The sequence below is a fragment of the Trachypithecus francoisi genome, unplaced genomic scaffold (assembly GCF_009764315.1).
Source record: "Trachypithecus francoisi isolate TF-2019V2 unplaced genomic scaffold, Tfra_2.0 Lachesis_group13, whole genome shotgun sequence".
Taxonomy (NCBI): domain Eukaryota; kingdom Metazoa; phylum Chordata; class Mammalia; order Primates; family Cercopithecidae; genus Trachypithecus; species Trachypithecus francoisi.
This window is the reverse complement of record NW_022681458.1, coordinates 60,378,099-60,397,337: the sequence shown is the minus strand read 5'-3', so window position 1 is coordinate 60,397,337 and position 19,239 is coordinate 60,378,099. Positions and strand designations below refer to the sequence as shown.

The 19,239-nt window shown below is 36.1% G+C and overlaps 1 protein-coding gene across 1 annotated transcript in view; it reads right to left on the bottom strand.

Moving 5' to 3' along the window:
- Window positions 1-19,239, bottom strand: part of CERKL (ceramide kinase like) — a 129,505-nt gene that overhangs the window by 20,565 nt on the left and 89,701 nt on the right. The window contains exons 3-5 of the mRNA XM_033229405.1: window positions 17,660-17,791; window positions 10,063-10,126; window positions 5,349-5,491 (exon numbers count right to left, since the gene is read on the bottom strand). Coding sequence (XP_033085296.1) covers window positions 5,349-5,491; window positions 10,063-10,126; window positions 17,660-17,791 — 339 coding nt within the window. The remainder of the gene's footprint in view (window positions 1-5,348; window positions 5,492-10,062; window positions 10,127-17,659; window positions 17,792-19,239) is intronic.

The window sequence follows — 19,239 nt, the reverse complement described above, 5'->3', positions numbered from 1 at the left end:
CATCTTTTTTTTTTTTTTTTTTTTTTGAGACGGAGTCTTGCTCTGTCACCCAGGCTGGAATGCAGTGGCCGGATCTCAGCTCACTGCAAGCTCCGCCTCCTGGGTTCACGCCATTCTCCTGCCTCAGCCTCCTGAGTAGCTGGGACTACAGGCGCCCGCCACCTCGCCCGGCTCGTTTTTTGTATTTTTTAGTAGAGACGGGGTTTCACCGTGTTAGCCAGGATGGTCTCGATCTCCTGACCTTGTGATCCACCCGTCTTGGCCTCCCAAAGTGCTGGGATTACAGGCTTGAGCCACGGCGCCCGGCAAAAGTTTTATACATCTTATACATATAGCTTGAAGATAATTTTACATAACATTTAAAATATTTTTCTATATGAAACAAAGGTTAGACCGTACTTTGACTGCTACCCATCACATGAAGTGTGGAATTTTCCAGTAGTGGCATCATGCTGGCACTCAAAAATTTCTAATGTTGTAGCATTTTGGATTTTAGGTCTTCAGATTAGGGACAATCAGTTGTTTATATACACAATGGAATACTATTTGGCATTAAAGAGGTCCTGTCATTTACAACATGCGGATGAACCTGGAGGACATTATGAAATGAGACAGACACAGAAAGACAAATACCACATGATCTTACTTTTATGTAGAATCTGAAAAACTTAAACTCATAAAAGCAAACAGTGAAATGGTGGTAACTGGGGCTAAAGGGTGGGAAGGATTGGGGAGATACTGGTCAAGGATATAAACTTTCAGTTAAAAGGAATAAATTCAAGAGATCTGTTATACAACTTGGTGACTATAGTTGATACAGTTAGGCTTTGTGTCCCTACCCAAATCTCATCCTGAATTTTAATCCCCATAATCCCACATGTCAAGGGAGAGACCAGGTAGGAGTAACTGAATCATGGGGGTGGTTTTCCCCATGCTGTTCTTGTAATAGTGAGTTCTCATGAGATCTGATGGTTTTATAAGGGACTCTTCCCCACTTCACTCAGCATTTCTCCTTCCTGCCACCTTGTGAAGAATGTGCCTTGCTGCTTGTTTGCCTTCCACCATGGTTGTAAGTTTCCTGAGGCCTCCTCAGCCATGCTGAACTGTGAGTCAATTAAACCTCTTTCGTTTACAAATTACCCAGTCTTGGGTATCTCCTTATAGCAGCGTGAGAACAGGCTAAAACAACAGTTAAGTAACAATGCATTATATACTTGGAAATTTCTAAGAGAGATTTTAAGTGTTCTCAATGTAAAATCAGTATGTGGTCATTATATCAGTTTTATGCATGTTTATCTTTAGCCATTTCACAATGTGTACATGTTTCAAAACATCACATTGTACACAATAAATATATATAATTTTTGTTCATTTAAAAATAAGGATAATGGGTACTAAAACAGTAATAGAAGTATGAATGAAAGTAAACAAATATTTTTAAAATGTTGCCTCTCAGGCCCCATTCCAGACACACTGAATCAGAGTCTGCAATTTATCAGATCCCCAGGTGGTTTGTATGCACAGTGACTTGGTGAGAAACTTCTCTGGAATGCATGGTCCAAGCAGCATCATTACCTGGGAACTTGTTAAAAACATATATTCCTAGATTCTACTTCCAACTCATGGAATCAGAATGTGTTTGGAGGAGGGAGGACCCACATATCTCTGTTTTAGCAAGTTCACAAGGTGAGTCTATGGACCCTAAGTTTTGAAAACAAGTAGTGTAGAAACCTGTTACTCAGTGGATCTTTATCCAGGCCTTTCCAATGATCTTGTGGCCCTCTACAGCCTGCCCTTTGACCATCTAATTGCTAATAAATCTGGAATGGATTGGGAGAAAAGGAGGAAATAAGTCAATCCATTGTGCTTCCCAATCAGATTTGTGGTAAAGGTTTTGGAGGAGGCCACATAATTAGAGTGAGATATTTAGAATTATCGATGGATCATAGTACTCCATGAAACACATTTCCTCCATTACCATGGTTAATTAGGAGTAGACCATAAAAGCATTCCTCTAGAAAGGCTATTAAAAAACATAATGTAATGTCATGTGCAATAGAGAATGACACATATCATGACTTAAGTAAATATAGACCATTTATTCCCTGTGAGTTTGAAGTATGCTGAATATGCCCAAGTACAAATTTTCCTTAGAATGCTAGAGATGGCTTTAAAAATTGTTCATGTCTTCTCAGGTTTTGCAACTTTCCTCTAAATTCTGTAGAAGTTGGCAGTGACAACGGACATGACTAGAAGTCAGAAAATTATTTTAGTCATTGACTACTCATTAATCTGAACCTCAGTCTTTAAATGTGGTTTTTGACACTCTGAAGAAAAAAGGAAAGTTTATGAGAAAGCATATGTAAGATTGCAAAAGGATAGCTTGTTCTATATTTTGTTGGGATAATCTGAAAGCTGGATTACATTTTGTTTCAGGAAACTGTACTCTATTTGAAAAGATGTCTACATGCCAAAAGAACGTGCTGCTCACATAAGTAACAATGGTGTAAGTTTAATGTTCTCACAAAAGCTATAAATGTTCTACCTCAAGGTAAACATTTTAATTAGCCTGAAAGTTATTTTTCTTAACACTACCAGAAACTTTGCCCACCACTCCCTCCCGAGAGCTGCTAAAATGTTCCAAATACAAAAAGTAAGGACAGAAGTAGCAGTTCATGTAAAGAATTACTGATGAAATACCAGAGAGAAACTATGGAGGCGGGAAAAAAAAAAAATTGTCCTTGGAAGTGCAAGCACTTCTGCAGAACAATTAACTTAATTAACCAGACACCATGAATATTCATAAGGCTGTTAATGTCTCCCACATCCAAACAGATAAATGTGATGTAATGACTTCCTAGTCAAGCATATCTGAAATTCTCATGAAAACGGCACCTACACTTTGGTTCTTTGCCTGAAATATCATAGAAATTAACAGTCCCTTGGCAATATTTTATTCTCCTCAAATTAATTGGAAAGCATGAATTTATTTATGCAAACTCTATAGGAATATATGGTTCACAGCCATCAGTATGTGGATTGAGCCTTGTTTTACAACAACTGGATTGCTTTTTTATTTTTATGTCCTCTCGGGCTTTTTTCCTCCATTCCCCCTCCCCCTTTAATCAGATTCTCTCAGTATAGTTCCTTAGTACCAGTTCCCATAGCAACAAACACCATTCCTAATGGCCAGCAGTTCAAATACAGGCTTCCCCACATCTGATCCATTTGAGTCTGACCATAATTCAGTGGCTTAGTCTGTTGGCTCAGTGGATTAATTTACTAAACACTCTCCCTCTGGGTGTCTCTCTCCAGGAGGCAAATGGCTTCAAAGGCACACTGTCTCCTCATGTTCAGCTTGAAAACTTCCTGCCTAGTTCTTGTTCCCATTCTCTATCAAAAGCCCTGATTAGGCATAGAGTCCTCATATTAAACATATCCCATACATGACTTTCCCCTCCTATTAGACAGAATTAGAATGCTAGAACTCCTATACAATGACCAGAGTTTTGGCAGCATACTGTGTCTTCTAAACAAGACATGTTAAAATGGCATTACTACAAATATCCAAAGAATACATAAAATGCTCCCCAAACCAGAAATACTCTTAAAAATTGTAATAGTGATAAAACTCAATGCTATTCCTTTATAAAATCTGAATTACATATTAAAAACATAAGAATAACCACCAGTTTTTACAACCAACCACCAAATTTATGTCAAATGCATACCTGTAAGGGACACCCATCTTTCTATTTCTGATGTATGGCAGTAGATGAATGACCTCAGGAATTTAAGTACTAATGAAGTGTCCTAAGCACATCCACTTTGCATGGAGGGAAATGGTGGAAACTTTCCACCATTATAGTCAGAACTACTAAAGTAAAATAAAAAGGTCAAGAAATAAAATGCCATGAAAAGATGGCCCAAAATGCATCATTTTTCTCTCTGAGTCAAAATTATCTTGTTGCCTTCTACTTAGAAACCATTTTAGGTTTTCCTATATACTCTAGAATTATCAGATTATATCTGAATCTCTCTCTCCTTTTAAATTCTGACTCTAAAAGGGCATTTGAATATCTTATGCTCTTTCAACTTATCAACAATACTAAGTATACTAAAATCCATATTAAATGAATAAAGTTATCAAAATATGAATTTTTCAACCATGTGCATTATTTTCTGTAATCATAAAGGAAAATATTCTGCTTTTTAGTGATAATGTGTGACTTTTTAAAATGAATAAATAATTTCCTTCACTATCATTTATTTAAATTATTTGGAATGAGTGACTGTGTAATACAATCAGTTTTTGAATGATGTTTTTGTCTTTTCTGGATCATAGCGTTGCTCTAACAGTTCTCCCTGTCTCTGACCTCTACTTTCTCCTGCCCCCATCCTCTAATCATTCCACACGGTGAGGCAAAATGAATCCTCGAACAAGCTCCAATCAGGTTGCCCCCTTGCTCTGAAACATCCCATTATTCCCTACTGCTCATGAAATACAATTCAGAGCCCTTACTGTGGCATGCAGGAGCCTCCATGGTTGGACCTATTTTGATATCATAATCTTTCATTGAATGGCCTTTTCACTATTCCTCAAACACGCCTGGATTTTGCCTTTGCTTTATTACTTCTGCAGCCAAGAAAATAACTCATTCTCACCTTTCCAGGCCAGCTCCAACCCATTTTAAGGCCTAATCCAAGTGTCATTTACTATATAAAGTCTTCTTTACATGCATTCACTTAATAGGCTTCACTGAGCATCACTGTGGCATAGTCTATTCTAGATGCTAAAAAGTGGCAGTGAGCAGAAAGATTAAAAAGCCTTGCCCTTAAGAATCTCACCCTTCCAAACCTTATCCTCCTTCCAGTCACAAGTAATTTTGGCATTCGCAAGGTTATCTGGTTATACTTCAATTATGCAAGTTACCATATTCACCTCATATGGAATTATAAGCAGCTAGACTGGAGGGCCCTGTTTTGAAACTTCCTGCTTCTTACTGTGTGATCATTAGATCTTTTTATGGGAAAGGAGAATAATAACCATTCCATATACTGATGGTTTATCTATATATTAAACCCTTTTCTAACCCAAAGATTAGTACTGCAATAACTTGTAATAAAGTGAATAATATATCTGTGATCCCTATTCTATAGAGTAGAAAAATAAGTCTCAAAGAGATTAAATGACTTGTAAAAAGTCTCACGTTTGCTAATGGGGATGCCAGAAGTCTGGATCTTTCAAAGTCCGTTCATTAATTCTGTGTTGTGCTGTCTAGGTTAGCAAATAAGAATGGAAAAGAGGGAGAAGGGTCAATTGAATGAATCTGTAGCCACTCCCTTGCCTGCTGGTATTAAGCCAAGTGGAAGCTGTGCTCTGACAGGAATCAGGATTCGGTCTGTTTCCATCCCAGCATTCTTCTGGGCTCTCAGAAGCAAAGCATGGGCTACTTCACTAGCAGATCCATCTCCACCAACACAGACAACACTAGAAAAACATAAATTAAGCAAAGAAGGCAAAACTTCAATATGATTGGTAATAATTCATGAAATCTAGACTTCAAAATAGTTTACTAATTTGTAGTCTATGTGCATGACTGCTCACATGTACCTTCAAACATGTTAATATGTGTCAATGGGTAAGACACAAATGCTACACAGTTAAGTTTACTTCACAAATATAATAACTAGATAATTCCCCATAGACAAAATAGCTTTAAGTGTGTTAAGAGATATGAAAACATTTGAACATGTTAACTCACATCTGACCAGCGTTTTGCTCTGCTAACATCCAAAAGCATACCATTCTCATTTTTTGTTAATAATACTGTCATCTGCAATTCATTTAACTAACATCAGCTAAAGTCATAAAATCCCGCTAATTCTCAATAAAGCTCTGAAAAGACAGATAGCAATAAAAATCGTGTAGAATATGAAGCTTTAAGAAACTGCTAATTATCATTAGTATATGGATGTAGTAATTACAAGCCTGACCTGAATTTCATCTCCTTGATATTAGTGCTATATGGTACTTCTAGATTTAATATTATTAGTCTTTGATCCTAGATAGTACTACTAGTATATTTTTTAAAACTTTATGTTAAGTAGACTATGGGAGTGGAACCCATGAAAGTAACACATAAGATACTAGAAATTCGTTTCATAATCATTTGTGTTCAAAGGATGCAAAATATTTTTATGTATCAAAATGTCGCCAATTTACCCAATGGAAAGTGGATTTTTGCCTCAGTGAAAGCACATGTCACAACTCAAGGGATACAAGGGCCCAGCAGGAATGGAAGAGTAGGCTCAATCCAAAGGTGCAGCCTCTTCTTCACTGTGGCCCACTCACATCATGCGGCAGGCCTAATGGAACCAGATATGGTTTTTCTAGAGAAGCCGGAGATTCTGATTTAAGGCTGTGTCTCCTAATTTGTAAATACTAGCACCTAGCATTCAATACATTTAAAAACATTGTATTTCAGATGAAATTGCCCATGGGCCACAGTCAGCAGTAGTTATTGGTTCTCTAAGTTTAGGAAGCTCTGGAGGGTGGCAACCAGAGGCTGAAAGTGTCTTTTCAGTCTGTTCCCACCATCTTCCTCTCAGCCATCTATTCCCTCTAGTCCCCACCTTCTGCATCCCACTAGCTCCACATAGCCTGGACAATCCAAGTCTACTCTGGTTAGAAGACTCAAGATATGATCCAGGTCATTTTTGATTAGGTGTGTTTTATTCTTACTTCTAAACTGATTCCAGAGGTTCGCAATGCGACCACCTAGTCAGAGAAAAAGGATATTTACTAAGGACAAACTATATATCAGGTAATATGTTTACTAATTTCTATTATATCCTCAGAAGTCTGCAAAATAGGCAACAGACTCATCTTTATAAATGAAAAACCAAGCTTTTATTTGAAATTTACCTGATTTTGAAAATCTCTATGAGATTTCTAATCTATGAACTTAAATGTAACACTTGATCCCTGGCTGTCTAAATGTTGACATATGGGTGTGACCACAAAGACTATGTGAAGTCATTCCGCAAAAAATCTAATTTAGCACCAAAGAACTTGACCCTTATATACATAGGATGTGAACACTTAACTCCTAGAATCTTGCATACAGTTATAGCATCAAGCATATGTTAACATATTACTAGAGTTATACTTCTATTACTGTATCTAGAAACCAAACTGCTAGGTGATTTCCTAATCACTCCCTATGAATAGCTCCACTAGTGTGAGATGGAGGTACTTTAGGCTAAAGTTCTTAAAGAAATGTGAGTCTGTCTCTCATCAAAATGTCATAGCATTTTGGGGTTAACCTTCTCTGATCTCTGTACCTCTTCTGTAAATTTCCCCCAAAATTTTCCTTTAGCCACTCTTTAGAACAGGTTCAGGAACAGAAAACTCACCAATGTAGAATATTCTATTTTCAAACAATTTTACTTGCAAGAGAATTGTTCCTTTGAAGTACCTGAAGAAACTGTTTCTATTATTCTCCTCATATATCTCTCTATGTAATTCTAAGTACAGTGACTTAAAATTGCCATTTTATTAAGACAATTACTCCAACTACCATATCAGCTTCTACTGGGAAAACTGAACCCACAAAAATAAATAAGCTATTTAAAGTGGTCCCCAACCTTTTTGGCACCAAGGACCTTTTTTTGTGGGAAGATAGTTTTTCCATGGACTGAGGGGTGGGGTGGGAGAGGGATGGTTTCAGGATGAAACTATTTCACCTCAGATCACCAAGCATTAGATTCTCATCAAAAGTATGCAACCTACATCCCTCACATTCCCAGTTATATCCCTTGCATGCCCATTTCACAATAGGGCTCACAATCCTACAAGAATCCAATGCTCCTGCTGACCTGACAGGAGGCGGAGCTCGGGTGGAAATGGTCCCTCTTCTGCCACTCTTCCTGCTGTGCCTCCCAGTTCCTAAAAGGCCTAAAAGGCCACTGCCTGATATTGGTCTGCAGCCTGGGAGTTGGGGACCCCTGATCTAAAGAATCTTAAAACACAGAAGATGACTTTCAGGTGAAATTTTAAATTATTGTAAGTCCGAAAATAAATCAGCATGCCCTAGAGTTTAGAAACACTTACATAATTCAAATAATGGTTAGGCCAAACTATTTGGTTTGTAAGATGTAAGCAATAACTGAAAAATCTATGTATCTTTTAGCTCTACACTGAAAAATAACAACACTTGCCATGAAAAATAAATAAGGATTAAATATGTTCAGGTAAAGTGAAAAATATTACTATACTACACTTCAGCAATAGTCTTTCTTCATTCTGAAAAGTTATTTTCATCCCTTTAGCCAGTACAAATACCAGTAAAACATATTGATAGATACTGCATTCAGCAGAACATTTTGTAATGCTGTTGTGTAAGACCAAGTTTAATATCTGTGATATCTTTATTCTCATTCTTGATCTAATCAAGTTTGGAAGCAGGGACTCATTTGCAATGCCGCTACCTTCATGTACTCATGAGGCCTAGTGAGGGACTATGCAGCATATTCAAATAGGTAGTTGGTGGGCATGATTCCCCCAAGGACTTTTCTTAAATTGTATACTTGTAAGACAATATTCTAAATGAAGCCTATTAATGTTTTTGTTTACCTCTAAGTATAAAGTTCTGAAGTAATCTCTTACCCCATATTTTTCATTCCCAATGCTTATATAGTATTGCTATCTAGATTTACTTCCCTCAATTAGATTCCTTTTGGAAAAATCATGTTTTACTGCATTTTCTTTCTCAACAGCTATTGTTTTCTCCTTATCCATAAAATAAATAAATAAGCATTTCTGAAAAACAGCCCTGCCAATACTTGATTTTGATTGCATCACTTCCCTCCCCAACACATTCAAATCATTCTTTGGGAAAGTTAATGCCTTTCACTTTGGTGAAAGGCCAGCTCTAACTCCCTTTCCTGACCTTATGGGTCTTTGCCCCTGCCCACTGCCCGTCACCATGTAACACAAATAATTCACACACTTGTCAACTTTTTAAATTCTCAAATATCTACTCATGTAAAAAAAAATCTTCCCCAGTGTGTGATGTTCCCCTTCCCGAGTCCAAGTGATCTCATTGTTCAGTTCCCACCTATGAGTGAGAACATGCGGTGTTTGGTTTTCTCTTCTTGTGATAGTTTGCTAAGAATGATGGTTTCCAGCTGCATCCATGGGGCCTATCATGGGGAGGGGGGAGGAGGGAGGGATTGCATTGGGGAGTTATACATGATATAAACGTCATGCACATGTACCCTAGAACTTAAAGTATAATTAAAAAAAAAAATAAAAAAATAAAAAAAAAAAACAGTTAATAAAAAAAAAAAAATCTTCCCTAAAAGAATATAATACGTTTTAGTCTTACACATCAATCCAATACTTTAGCAAATTGGTTCACCTAATTTTAAAAAATCGCAATTTAATTTGTATCACTTGCCTTGGTTCTAATGTTTGCATGCCAGTGAACAATCTCTATACACTTCAATGTATTGCAAACAATGGTTTCCAATGCCCATTGTGAATAACATACCTATATTGTAGTCACTACATTATGAAATAATTATTTCTTATCCTTTCTGAAAATAATGTATTTATTTACTTGTATTTATAAAATATCTTCCTTCAGTCTATCACAAATTAACCAATGGGTAGCTATTAAACCTATCAACTAATTTGTAAAAGAGGATCATCATATAGTTATGCCATGTGACCAGTATAACATCTTCCATCAGTACTTTTCTAGATTCATGGTAAAAGCCAATAATTAGAGATGCAAATGGATCCACATTAATAAGTATAGGGTAGTACACTGTCATTTCCCAGTATTTATAATTAGATTCCTCTCTTTGCTTTCCTATGCCAGATCCTGAGAGATGACATATTATCATTAATTATTATTACATAGATATGAACAAGATAGAGCCAGAGTACATACACTACAAATATTTTTAAATGTTAGTTCCAAATATGTGGCTAAAACTACTGAAGGCATTTAATACATAAATGACATGATATATATTAATAATATAACCTACCCATCAAATCCCTGGAGTTCACATTCCTTAAGCAGTGACAGAGCGTGCCCTTCATATTCCATTACTATTAAAAAAACACACACACACATAGACAAAGTGAAAATTTTAAACAATGATCTACACTTTGTAACTTGTTCTGGCAAAATAATATGATAAACATATGGTCAAGTCATAAAACAACATTTATTCTTGAATATTTATATTTTAATCATGGGCAAGAGGACTAAGTGTTAGTGGCCTGATGTGTTTTATAGCTTTATGTAAAAGAAGGTCATATATTTGTTTCAACTACATAAGTCATTTGGGAATATCCCACGCAGTGTGGTTACAGACTTTATCCTGGTGCCTGTTTAGTATTCTCTAAATAATACACATGTCCCTTAAATCAGAGGCTTAGGAGGAGCAGTATTTTGAAAATAAAGCATATTAGCTGGCATCGAACAGTCAATGTTAAATCGGTTTGGCAAACTTACATGAATAAATTAGTCGAAAGGTTAGTGTAAGATTTACAAACCAGAAGAATGTGTACTGGAACTGTTACACTAAAAAGAGGAAGAGTTGGATGTGAAAATACAAAGTAAAGCCAACACCAATTATAAGAGACCCAGACCCAAGAAGGAGGGTGGCACACTGGCCCACCAGAGCTCAGACCCTCCGAGGAAATGAATCTGTCACTCCATATCTCTGTCTCCACAGTCACTGATGCCCTATGCAGTGTTGTAAATGCCAGTGAAGACAGGATAAACGGGCACACTGCAGATGGCACCAAGCATCACAACCACATTTAGCATTTTCCAGGGCAGCTCTGCCAGAAGAGACAGCCCAGCTGTATCTACCCATCAAAGATTTCTGCTGACTGACATGACACTGCAGATGGATTTTTTGTGTAAGAATGTGTGTCATTATATGCAAGATTACATTAATCTTTCATGCCTGTCTGTCCCTGGTGCCAGCATGGTTCAAGCTTTTCCTACAATGTTTTTAGATATTGTTAAAAATGATTAGTTTTGGTGTCTCAAAGAATCTTTCTGTATCCAGCAGTGTTACACTGTAATTCTCCCATAGCTTATTCAAAATGCCATTAACACTCACATGAATAAAGCCTCTCTATATTAAATTCTGATCAGAAGAAAGCCATAATAAAACTACATTAAAATATTAATATTAATAAAGGTGAAAGGTTATCATAGAAGATGTGTGCTGATCATTCATTTATAACTACAGCAAGTAGTTACAACCTTAAAATGCAAAATAAAACATCTCACATATACACATTAAAAATAATTAAGAATATTATGAAAAAATATTTATGCTAAGAATCAGTTTACCAAGCCTTACTTTTATACCAAAGCTTACACTGGTAAAGTTTTCCAAATCCAATCATGAGCTTTAAAACTATGTTATTATTAAATGCTATTTTTACTTTTTAAAATTTGTAATAGGGTTTTGATATTGTGGATGGAATTTGATTATACACTAATGCAACCTGTCTGAAAACAGCAATGTTTTAAGTAACATTGTAAAAGTTCAATAAAATCAAAGATCTGGAACAGAGAAACAAAATGAAAAGAACCTGACTATCCACATTTATAAACTATATTAGCAAAATGAACAAAATGAATAGTCTTTGGCCTCAGGAATTTGCATTCTGGAGACAGACAATATGCTAATTAAATAATGAATTGTAATATGAAGTAATAGGTGGTTATAAAAAACAATGTTAGGCAAAAGGATAAAGAGTGATCTGGATTACTATTTAGATATAGTAGAAAAGACCAAATATGTATTTAGACAGGCTATTGTGGGCCCTGGAATCCATGACAGCCAGATTCAAATCATCCCCCTCCAAACAAACATAAAGAGAGGATTGCTAGACAAATGTAATTTCAAAAAATGTAACCTAGCCTCTTCTTCAATCTATTTGCCTTTTCCTATGAGACTGCCAACCTGTGCTCTTTCTAAATAGGAGATGAGAAGTCTTCACAGTTTACAGGTTTTTGAACACAGTTGTCACTGCTGGGAATGTCCCCCTCCCCTTTTCGGTGCAAATGCAACTTCAGGAACACAAGAGAAAGTCTTAAGGTTGATACTGAATGTTGATGAGAAAATCAGCTGAAATAAAATCAGGTGAGATTTGATTTGGACATAAACATTTCTTGGTTTGGCAATAAAATTCTAGCGTGGGATATGATACTGAAATGTCATTTCCTGTCCTGTAGGTACTTCAAACTTGGTAAGCTCAAAAGAGAATCCATTATGTGAACCTTCAAATATATTCTCTCTCAAATATATTGTTCTTTTTGTGTTCCATCATCTACTCCAAGACAGGAAAATGACTTCTTTCTAGATTGTCCCTTTCCTCCACTCTCTAGAACCACTCCATGGCCAAGGACAGTTGTTTCTGTCTTTAAATTATGCCACAGCATTCCTCCATTTCTCCCAGCTAATTCCCTAGATCTGATCACTAAATATCTTTCATGTGTAGACAAGTTAAGTATCTGTAACCAGAAAATCTAAAATCCAAAACGTTTCAACATCTAAAACTGACCTGACGTTCAAAGTAAAGGCTCATTGGAGAATTTTCAATTTCAGATTTTCAAATTAGGGATGCTGAACTGGTTAAGTATAATGCAAATACTCCAAAAGCTAAAAACATCCTAAATCTGAAACAGTTCTGGTCCCAAGCCTTTCAGATAAGAGATACTCCACCTGTACTACAATAGCCTTTTATCCTATCTCCCTCAAACCTCTCCCCAACTCTAGCCAGAATAATCATTTTCAGACACATATTTAATCATATCACTTTTCTGTATATACTCCATTAATGAGTCTTCATTGTCCCCAGGTATAAAGTTCCAACTTCCTAACTCACATCTGAATGTTGGGAACAGGATTGGCCATATACACCCACAATTATTTAAGAGGTAATACAAAGAATCTTTTACACAGAACTATCTTTCTCTCTAGCTAGATATAATGCATGAACATTTACTTTTCAGATTTTTTATTAAAACGCAGGTAAAATTGGAAGAAGTGATGCCTCAGGCTACTGGAATCTTTGTAACACAGTTTCATTAGATGGCCTAGCTTTCTGCTGGGTGAGATTTAGAATGGCAAGAGGCATTTCCAAGAAATGGAAAGCTTCAAGTAGAGCCAAAAGCAACCAGAGAAACACTACAAAGAGACTTGTTAACAGTCATGTTAGAAGCGTGATTTTAGGAGAAAGAAGAGGAAAATGATAACAAACACCACTTTCTTGAAACCTCTGCCCAGGAGGTAAAATTATCTGGTGACTAGGCACTCCCAAGAGCCCTGAGTTGGCAGAGATCAAGGTTTCCTTCAGATAAATGTCTTTGACTATAATAATGATAATGACCATGATAAGGTCTAGCAGCTCTGTCAATGCAAAAAAGTAACTGAAGGTGATGGAAGTACCTATCATGAACAAGAGATGAGGGACAGACAGGGTATCTGTCTTCAAATATCTCAATAACTCTTATACAATAGATGGGGCACATTGATTTCATATTACCACAAAAGATAACATTAACTCTAGTAGACAAAAATTACAAAGAGGCAAATGTCAGCTCACAAGTTCTCACTTTGTACAGTTTATGCCTAGCATGAAGGTACTTGGCCAACAGGAATGATGAATTTGCAATCTAACAAATGACCTTAGGCTGAATATAGTGACCTTGCGCTGAATATTTTTGAAATATGAATATTTTGAAAGTATGGAATACTTTCATACTATGCATACTATATGCATACTAAATGCATTATGCATTCTAAAATGGTTTTATAAGCAAAGGATGAATGAGCCTGGAAGAAAGTGCATCTTTTTGTAAGTTAGCACAGAGGAAGTGCCTTTTCTAATCTACCCAAAGGTACAGTAACTCTGAACATTCATAAATGACGAGTTAATGGGTGCAGCACACCAACATGGCACATGTATACATATGTAACAAACCTGTACGTTGTGCACATGTACTCTAGAACATAAAGTATAATAAAAAAAAAGAGAATGTCAAACAGTATTGTCCAGTAACAACATACTCTGCTTCTAGTGTAGGTGGCCAAGCCAAAGTTGAGTGCCACACATCTGTGCTCCACTCACAAGGAAAAAATTGAACCATATGGCCTCAAAAGTTCTTTTCAGTCTGATTTCTCTGCTGCCTTAACTTTTTCACTCTATTGTTCTATGCATTATCCTGTGGATCTCTGATCCTCAAAATATCTCTCACACCTTTAATGGTACAATCTCTAAAACCTGCTTTGTTTTAGAAGCAAGAGAAATGACATCATATGCGAGCATGGGCTTATAGTTCATACTCTTCCTTGGTTTGTGTATGAATAGGTAATTAGGAAAAAATAATTATTCCCAGGTTCTCCTAGAAGTTTTTCTGATGCCATTAGATAAGATACTACACATTGGTGGTTGTAGCAGAGCGGGGATGCAACTTTAGCACAAATATTTCAAAACATGGTGATCTATATTCAGAAGTAGTTATGATTTTGGCACAACCCAAGCTGAAAGAAGTATATTTTTATTAATGTGGTAAGATCCATTTTAAAATAAATTTATGAAAAAATTACAGTACCTTATTGTGTATATATCTAGCTGTAATTGTTCATATTATACTTCATATTTATATTATAGCACTATTATAAATACAGTACTATTTCCTAATGAACTCATCATATAGGGTTTATTTTGTAATTCCAATTCCATTTGGATTCACCCATGCACACAAGGATACATTACAACAATGTTCCACTGGACATGCAGAAGATATGTCCTCTTTCTGCTTTACTCTTCCATATGCTTTTTCTTTCAAATAAAATACAAATTCAATCTTACTATGACATAATTTTTGAAACTGAAACAGTATTATGACCATCTTTTTGTAGTATAATATATAAAGTTTCAAAAATATTATTTCAACCACAAAAATAACACTGTAAGATAGGCAGAAAGACTAAAACTTTTCAAATATTCACAGGTTTATTCAAGAAATATTTTTTCATAAATATTGAGCCAATATGCATACTAAAATGGTTTTATAAGTGAAGGATGTAATTTTATAAATTTGCCTGTAGGAGGAGTGTTAGGCAGCTAATAATTAGCCATTCTGCATAAATGCAAGTAAATTCTAAATTTGCTTTATGGAATATTCTATTGTTTTATTTTTAAATATGATACTTAGTAATATTTACAAATTTAGAGAAAAAATTTCTAATATTTTTGTCTCCAATACAAGTAAGAAGGAAAGCACATTTAGATGATTTCCTCTGCCTTAGTTCAGGCTTTGTATACCAGTTTTCTTGTCTCCAATCTCTTTTTCTCTTCCTTTTTAATTTTAATTCTGCTGGTGGAATCATCTTTGCCAAATCAGATTGCAACACTATGATAAAAAAAATTTTACACCAACTGTGGATCAATACATGATGAGTAAACTGCTGAGTGCAGCATTAGGATCCATCTATAATCTGGAATTACATCTCCTGTAGTATATATTGTTGAGAGCCTTCCTAAAAGTCATTTTGTCCTTTCTTCTCCCTAACAGAATCCAGATTCAATTGAGGCATTTCAGCCATCAGGAAAAGGGGATCTGCCCTCAGCCCTGGGAAGAGTCTTGATGGCTAAATAAATGATTATTTCAGATTGACTGCGCTAATACAGTATCTGTGCCCAAACTGAAAAAAGGAAATTTTAATTCATCTTCAGGATTAAAGCATGTTGGGTCTCTCTAGCACACATATGCACACCTCTCCCCATCCCACTGGATATTAATAAGAAAGGATCAAATCCACTGGCAGCTATTTTATGATGATAGAATAAGATTTCAGATAATGTCAAAACTGAGGAAAGTAGAGCAAAGTTATGGCACAAACTCTCAAGACGTGTGGGTGTAACACACACAGACTCTCTCTCTCTCTCACACACACACACATACTCTCTCTCCCCCGCCCCACTTTAACAGTACATGCCTGTTAGCCTGACTTCCTTCCCTCATTTTTTGTCTGCCTCTTAAAAACTGCCTAGTTCAAATGCTTTTCTTGAACCTTCCGATCAAAATATCACCTCTGAGACATTAAAGTTATTTTATGTATACCCCAGCTATAATGATTTTAAGTATCTCTTTGAATCCCTAATAACATAGAAAGTCATCCAATTGCAAGTATGATAGCTTATTGATCTTGCATCCTGCACAATGCTGAACACAGAGCAAGCATACAATGAGATTCCTGAAGTGAATGCTATATAGCAATATCCATGTCAAGCTTGCTTTGTAGTATTCACATGTAAAAGCGACGATACAAAATAGTCATTGAGTATACCAACATGTTTATTCAACTTTTAATTGTCTCACCCTAATACAAATCTCAAACTTTTCCTTCAGCCCATCTTTGGAAATCTTCAAAAGAAAGAAAACATAAATCTGAATTTTCTCTTTTACTTGTAAATCACCTCTAAATAAGCCAAAGGTCACAAACATGAAAGTTAATTTCTTCACTATAACTTTATTTTAATTCAAAAATTCCCCTTGAGTTTTCATGGTAGTTTCTCTTGAACCTCTATAATTGTAGGCACATTTCATGGGGGCTGAACTTCCTACAAAACTTGCTTTTTTTTTTTTTTTTTTGGAACTTTCTTCTACCTCAATCCACCAAATCACTAGGTGTAGCCTTCAGTGATATTATTTACGTTTTGAAACCTATCTCCTTTGTTTACACCTGAGTAAGGCCACATCACTGTGAATCCCTTCCTTAGGAATTTGTAACTGGGACTAGGAAATTCCAGTTGCACTCTGGGCTTGTCTCCTGAGTAGGCTAATTTTATAATATTTTTTATTAATTAAAATTTATTGCAAATTTCCACTGTTACTGAAGCCACATAGAAATAAAGTTAGGAAAGTTGTAATTCTCCATAGCATTGACTCTTCTACTCAGTTCCCCACCATACAAAAATAAGTCTTAAAGAAATAAAGAAATGTGGCCACCAAATTCAAAAAATCAAAAAGGATATTACTAATCATCTATTAATTTTAGCATTAACAAGTTTCTATTTTCCTTGGCACAAACCTAAGTACACTTCTTAGTTTAGACAACAAATTTAAACTTCTAGCATCTCTAAATTCATCTATTAATAAAACCAGCAGTTCAGTGCTTAGTTTTGACCTAACCAGCAGGGGTCAGAGTCAGAACGAAAACAACCCGAGGAAGAATTCTATGGAATGACATCAACTATATAAGTGAGCAAAAAATCAATTGCTTGCCTAACTGCAAAACTAACATGTAAATAGCAAACATCTCAATGAAGATATAAACAAGTATACAGCTTCCTTTAGAATTACATCTAACAATTGTTTACGTCTGAAAAAAAAAATCTGAAAAGTTCTAAAGAGAAAATATTAACATTCTAATAAAAATAATTAAATTGTAACCCTCAAGCTGGCTCCAGTAGGTTATGAAGACATAAAAATGCTGTAGATATTACAAGTAGTTTCCCAAGTTTGCATTAAGAACAAATTCAGGTTATCTTGCTTTTGTACGTTTTTGTAAATGGTGAAATTATATTCTGAAAATTACTTACTTGTTACATCAGTTTTTATTCCTGCAAGCTTCAACAGAGGTTCAACCTTCTCATAGTAAATCTGAGTAGCTTCTTTTTTGTGACTTTGGGGGTTAAGGAGTATTTTTAATGACTTCGGTCTGTTTGGAAAGCCTAAGAAGAAATTTTAAAGACGACGTTGTAAAGTCCTTGTCAGCATTTTTTTTCTTTCCCTTTAAAATGACACACAAGTCTGTTAGAATGTGATATGCATTTAAATAGTATTTGCTATTTTTATTTGAAATTATTGCAAGGAGAATTCTGAATATAACTTTATTTTAAAACACTTACTTTTCTCCTAGCTGTGAAATAGGTATATCCCTCTTAAAATAAATCATGAGTTAGAATAATACATTTATTTTAGGAAGATGCAAAAAAGAGGCAACTTTGTGAATATTAGGCAGTGCATATGTGTATTTACCAAACCACAATATATCAAATGTTCTTTTAGCATTTGTTTCTGGAAAAAAGCAATGGACTGTAACAAATAGAAGGGTACATTTCCTCTCCTTAGCTAAATGTGCTCATTATTGGAATTGGGCACCCCAGTGACCCCAGGGCTACCAACGCCTGACCTACTGATGAGTCCAGTGCAGAATAGAGGAAGCAGGGATGGGTCAGTGTCAGTACCAAGTGCAGTGCATGCTGGGAGTTAAAAAGAGGGTTTCGGTCAGAGTTCAAGCCTGAAAAGGGGCCAGGGGAGAAAGAACTCTTTTGGGAATTGGGAAAGCAACGCCTCTCAGCAGAGATTCGATGACAGTGCTGCCTCACAGTTGGGGCTGAGATTTGATACTACAATTTTCTGGGTTTGCAAGATGCTTATCTCTTCAAACCCAGTTGGAGCAGGTGCAAAGCAAATTTTCTGTTGTTAGGAAGGGGCAGGAGGGACTGAGGAGCTAAAAGAAAGCTGACAACCGTTTCTTTTATGGTAAGCTGCTCTCAGAGGGCCACGTTTAAAGATTAAAGAAGCAGTTATTAACATCTATTTTTAATAAAATCGATTACTAAAAAGTGAAAATTGTCCACTACAAGGAGTCAATGTTTCATATGTCAAGTAGAGAGAATATTTTACTTCTCATTATATTTGATACAATGAAATATTTCCACAGGACATACTGTTTTGATTTTAGGAAGAGTTTTAGATGAGGAAGAGATAGGGTCATGAAAAACTCCTTAAACATTCCTGGTGAAACTGCCTAGGGCCCTTTTTGGTAAGAAGCCTGCATCAGCCTCCAATCACCCAGGCTGGAAACCTCAAAATCATGCTCAATGCCTTCCTTTCTCCTTGCCACATTGGAATGGTGCTCAGATTCGTAAGATGGTAGCTACTTGCTTCCATGCCTTCTCCCACTGATGTCCTCTGACTCGGTGACCGTGCCCAGGCATGCTGGCTGTCCTCCCCTTCCACTGCATCCTTTGGCATCACAGCTCTGATAAGTGCTGCACAGTTCAAAGGCGGCTATGGCTCACTGCTGCCTGAAGAGCGAGCCCAAACCCCTTAAAATGACATGCAGAACCCTCCTGCTCCCAATCCCAATCCCTCTCCTCTCCTTTCTCTGTCA